We start from the raw sequence: 5827 nt of genomic DNA on the forward strand, positions 1-5827 counted from the left end.
TAGATAGATAGATAGATAGATAGATGATAGATAGATAGATAGACAGATGATAGATATATATATAGATAGATAGATAGATAGATAGATAGATAGATAGATAGATAGAGAGAGAGATAGAGAGATAGACAGAGAGAAAGAGACAGAGACACAGAGACACGCGCACACACACGCACACAGATAAAGAGAGAGAGGGGAGGGAGAGAGAGAGAGAGAGAGAGAGAGAGAGAGAGAGAGAGAGAGAGAGAGAGAGAGAGGGAGAGAGAGAGAGAGAGAGAGAGAGAGAGAGAGAGAGAGAGAGAGAGAGAGAGAGAGAGAGATAATAAAATCAACGGACAGCAATGCAAATGAGTGCACGGTAGAGTATCTAGCCATCAATCAAAATGTCGGTAATCTGGCTGCTCCAGGTCCTCTTCACCTCAGCACTGGGCGCTAGCTGTCTCCACAGAGGACAAAGAGCGGCTGATGACGGGTTCCTCATGGTCAACACCAGCTACGGCACTCTCAGGGGAAAGATGGATTCTACACCTTCAGTTCCTGTGGCCAAGTCCCCCCTCCCCCAACCGAAAAAAAGTCTGAGTGTTTATTCTGAGATAAATTTTTTCCCCAAGACCCCGAGCACACAATCAAAATGCCCACCTTTCTCACAGCTGTAAGTATGCAAATGAGGCAGTTCTTACCCGTCCAGAGCTCTCCACTGTCATGTGATGTCATGATTTCCCACCGAGCAACGACTGCACACTTTTGTAGTGTGCTCGATGCCTGACCAAACAGCAAGACAGAAATGGTCGCTTTTAAGGACAAGCGGGCTAACCTAGATTGCGGGAGTTTTCATAAATTTTAATCTTGACCTACACCAAAAGTGGGCATTGCCCCCTAAAGGAGAGTTTTCTTTCATTCGTGTGTATATTTGTTTGGTTAAATTAGAGAAAACTCTGCTTGTCTTTTAAAGAAACTGAACACGATGCAAAAACTTCACCTTCGATTAAACCAAAACAGCATTTTTTTCCGGACAGCCCCCTGTGCTTAAAAGCGGCCAAATAGTATGTAAGCCAGTATGTTGCTAGAGAGATATCAAGGTGTGTTGAAGATATTGACCTCTCACCTCTCTCTGCTAAACGTTTGCAAATATATACGAGGTGTGTCGGGGGACCTCAGGGCTACTTGAAACATTTGTTGAAATGTTATCGTGATAAAGGATAAGAAAGTAGGAACCCACTGCTCTTTAAAATGAGTCAGCTAATATGTATTATTATAAGGGGACGGGTATAGAGTCAGCCATTGCATAGCGCACACGGCTATCTAGCTAACGGTCAAAATGGCGGCAATCTGGTTGCTCCAGGTCCTCTTCACCTCAGCACTGGGCGCTAGCTGTCTCCACAGAGGACAAAGAGCGGCTGATGACGGGTTCCTCATGGTCAACACCAGCTACGGCACTCTCAGGGGAAAGGTGGATTCTACACCTTCAGTTCCTGTGGCCAAGTTCTTGGGCATTCCTTATGCTAAACCTCCAACAGGTGAGACTCCATTTTTGTCCTGTCTGCTCTCTGCCAGTCTGCTTCTCTAACTTTGACTCCCTCATTTGTCTGGATGTTAGTCTCTCTTTGTGTCTGTTTGTCTATCCGACTGTCTGCCTCTCTGTCTGCTCTCCCTCTCTTTCTCTCTCTCTTTCTATGTCTCTCTCTCTTTATCCCTCTTTCTTTCTCTCTCTCATTCTGTTTGTCCCTCTCTCTTTCTCTGTGTCTCTGTCTTCTGTCTCTCTTTTTCTCTTTCTCTCTTTCTCTATCTCTCTCTGTGTCTCTCTTTATCTCTCTCTTTCTCTCTCTCCCTTTCTCTCTCTCTGTCTCTGTTTCCTTCTCCCTCGCCGTCTTTCTCTCTCTCTCCTCTCCGTCTCTCTCTCCTCTCCGTCTCTCTCCGTCTCTCTCTCTCTCTCTCTCTCTCTCTCTCTCTCTCTTTCTCTCTCTTTCTTTCTCTGTCTCTTTCTCTTTCTCTCTCTCAACCTCTCTTTCTCATGGGGTCTGTAGTGTAGATGTTTCTTTTATTTTAATGAGTATCTCCTTCTGTGTGTTGGGATACTGAGTCCCACTCAATCTACTTTGTCTATCCGACTATCTGCCTCTCTGTTTGCTCTCTCTCTCTCTCTCTCTCTCTCTCTCTCTCTCTCTCTCTCTCTCTCTCTCTCTCTCTTTCTATCTCTTGTTTTTATCGAGTATCTCTTTCTCTCTGTCTGGATACTGTGTCCCACTCAATCTAGTTTGACTCTCAGTGAGAGGAGCGGAAAAAAGCTCTGCCTAGTTGACCTAAATTGTATAGACCGGGGCCTGAAACACTTGCAATGAATTAGTCTGTCTGTCTGTCTGTCTGTCTGTCTGTCTGTCTGTCTGTCTGTCTGTCTGTCTGAGTGGATTGCTCTCTTCCTCTCAATTTTCTCTCTCTCTGTCTCTCGCTCGCTACGTTTCAGTCTACATTTGTATTCCTACTACAATTTTAAAGTCTCTTGTAAGTAATCCTTGTTTCCCTCATTCACCACATTCACCCCCCTTTTTAAGTAATCTTCTACCTCATGCATCCCCCCCCCCCCCCCCCCCCCCCCCCCCGAGAATATTATGCAGAAAGAAACGTTGTGGTGATAATGCATCTATATTCAACGATTTTTGCACCACGGATCCATTCTGATGTTCCACATTCAAGCTTTACACCCAATTTTTGTCCTTTGTAAATACATTTAATCAGATCAATAACTTTGGGTGAATGAGTTACAAGTCATGAAAAAAGTTGAAACATTTTGACACCAACTTGACCTTTTGGAAGCAAATCCTCAGTATTATTTTGTCGTTCGTCGATTCATCCACGACTTCATTCTGAAAGGAGGAGGGATGTTCGGCCTTTGAGAATTCAGTGAACAATATATGAAAATGTCGCTACACTTCTAAACAAGTTATGAATAAGTTTCAGTTTACATCTGCTGTTTTAAGATGGAAAAGCGTATAGATCTATGCCAACAATGAAATTTTACAAGTGAGGCAAAAAGCTAACTTTTTGTGTGTGTTTCAAATTAACTAAATTATTATTATATTATCCTATGTCAACACTTTCACTGGCTGGTCTAACTTTTGTTTGATTTGCTCAGGTATAAAGCAACAAGTTATGGAGTAATTGATCAAAAGTTCTTTAGTCATAACTATATCGATATGTAAGTTGGTCAAAACGCATATTTTCAAAGTCCTAAAAGTTCCTTAATTTTATTAGTGTAGCTATAAAACCAAGATAGAAAGACACGCCATAAAAAGGCTTTCTCCCCTGTAATAAAACACTGCTTGACCTAACTACAAATATAGTTTTTTGCCATAAGACTGCAGACATTTAGGATAATCTCGGCATAAAACTAAATTGAAACTGAAAGTCTTGCGGAAAGTCATCTTGTCACTCATTACTTGGTTGATTGTGTAGACAAATATCGAGCCCTAAACGTCATAGTTACAACTGTATGGTCTTTAACGACCTACTAAAAGCTTGAGTTTGAATTTGAGTGTCTTACAAACACGGGACGTGCTGACAAAATGATTTACTTCTCGCAATTCAAAAATGGAGATATCAGCAGAAAATCAACAACAGAGTAAATTTGTAGACTTTCAACTGATGTCATTTTCTTCAAGTTTACCATGTCTTTTATTATTTCCTACTAACGAATTGTAAAAACTCCGCCTATCAATTCAACATATCTATTTCTACAGGGCTATTAACGAGAAGTAACTCATTTTCTTAGCACGTCTCATACATTATGAGATTAAATTAACCACTCAATACCCAAGGAGGATTAAATTAGTTTTGTCAACTGTAAGGTAACAAGTGAAACTTAAAAGTTCATATGCACACCTTATTCTCCTTATAATGCTAGCATATCCTCCCCTGTCATGTCTTTCAGGACCGCTACGCTTCAAAGCTCCTGTAAGTCCGGACAGCTGGGATGGAGTCAGAGACGCTCTTACGTTTGGGGACGAGTGCTTACAAAAACTGTCACCTAATTTCCCGTTCCGTGCTGGAGACATGCCTCCTAAAAGAAGTGAGGACTGTCTGTCCCTAAACGTGTACTCGCCCACACAGAGAAATGTCCAGGACTTGCTGCCTGTGATGGTGTGGATCCATGGCGGAGGGTACTACTACGGGGCAGGGTCTTGGTACGATGTTACCGATTTGGCAACTAAAGGAGTAGTTCTGGTGACCATAAACTATAGACTGAATATTTTTGGGTTCTTGTCAACTGAAGACGACACAATGCCAGGGAACTATGGGATGTTGGATCAAATTGCTGCACTTAAGTGGATAAAGGACAACATTGCTTCTTTTGGAGGTGACCCCAACTTGGTGACTATTATTGGACAAAGTGCTGGGTCAGCTAGTGCCTCTCTCCTCACTCTGTCACCGCTAGCCAAAGGTCTTTTCAAGAGAGCGATCATGGAGAGTGGTGTTTCTCTCACTACCTGGGCTTTCATATACCCAGGAAATCGGCTGTCTCATCGCATGGCAAGCAGGTTGGTTGGTCAAGCTGCTCAGTGTGGCGATTTGGATAACTCAACCACATTCTTTTCTTGCCTACAAAAGGTCGATGCAAATAAGTTGCTGAACATTTCCCTCGACTTAGCAAACATTTTAGAACCTCGACAGAAAGTGTTTGCTCCTAGAGTTGAAACAACTTTTGGCTTCATGCCTGAGTTTCCAGCAACGCTTCTCTCTAGGGGACAAATCAACCACGTAGACACTCTAAGGGGTTTCAACAGTGACGACATGGGGATATACGATCCCAGGTTTTTAAAGAATCCACCCATACCAGTCACAGCGGAAGTGGCAAAGCATGTCATTGTTCGTCAGATGACACAATTTACCAAATTAGATCAAGGAAAGCTTCTTAAAGTATTTCAATCAAAGTTTTTGACAAATACCTCAAGCAGTGATGTCCTGCAAAGAGAAGCCTTGAATGCAATTACTACTTATACATACGTGGGTCCAACAATAATGGAGCTGAACTATGTCGTACGCAGTGTCACAGACAAGAAACATTATTTGTACCAGTTCAACCACAGACCAAGCTTCAGTAAACTACCTCAGTGGATGTCAGCTGTGCATGGACAGGAGATCTTTTACCTGTTTGACGTTCAGCAGAAAAGGTTCACCGACACAGGAAATGGTCCACCTGATGCTGACGACATTCTGGTATCTCAACAGATAATGGAAAGGTGGACCAACTTTGCCAAGACTGGGAACCCAACGTCAACAGTGCCCACTGGTGGAGCGACGTGGAGCCAGTACAGCTCAGCAACACCTAACTATCTTCTCATCAATTCTGACTCAGAGTCAAGACTTTGGGCAAAGCCCTATGTCGTTGACTTATCACGCAAAGTTCTGGAGACTTTTGGGGGAATCAGCCCAGCACCCGTTGACCCCATTATTGGGTAGAAAGCTGAAACAACAGAATAATATCATTATTAAGTTTATCTGTCTTTGTATGAAGTAATATATTGTATTAAGGTGTGTCGTGGTTTGTATATCCCACTCATTGTTACCATATTCTGTAAACAGGCAAAGAGCTCTAAACCTCGTATGTGTTATGTTATTTAAAAAGTACTAATTTGCTTTTCCACCTTCTAATTGCTTTGCATTTTCTTATGGCATTAGTAAGCCATTTCCGAGGCTGATACTGCACCATCCCTTATAACCTCGTTTCTCTTAACGAAACACCAGACTTAAAGGTGATTTGCTATGGAGAGAGAAAGAGAGAGAGAGAGAGAGGGAGAGAGAGAGAGAGAGAGAGAGAGAAAAAAATAGATAGACA

The 5827-nt window shown here is 42.4% G+C and overlaps 1 protein-coding gene across 1 annotated transcript; it reads left to right on the forward strand.

Moving 5' to 3' along the window:
- The first annotated feature begins 1199 nt into the window (after positions 1–1199).
- On the forward strand, positions 1200–5805 carry LOC101856735 (acetylcholinesterase). The gene is made up of 2 exons (XM_005098774.3): positions 1200–1514; positions 3923–5805. The coding sequence occupies exons 1-2, from the start codon at positions 1316–1318 to the stop codon at positions 5449–5451; spliced, it is 1728 nt and encodes a 575-aa protein (XP_005098831.1). The 5' UTR covers positions 1200–1315; the 3' UTR covers positions 5452–5805.
- Positions 5806–5827: the final 22 nt, after the last annotated feature.

This window comes from Aplysia californica, unplaced genomic scaffold (assembly GCF_000002075.1).
Source record: "Aplysia californica isolate F4 #8 unplaced genomic scaffold, AplCal3.0 scaffold00193, whole genome shotgun sequence".
In the NCBI taxonomy this organism is placed as follows: domain Eukaryota; kingdom Metazoa; phylum Mollusca; class Gastropoda; order Aplysiida; family Aplysiidae; genus Aplysia; species Aplysia californica.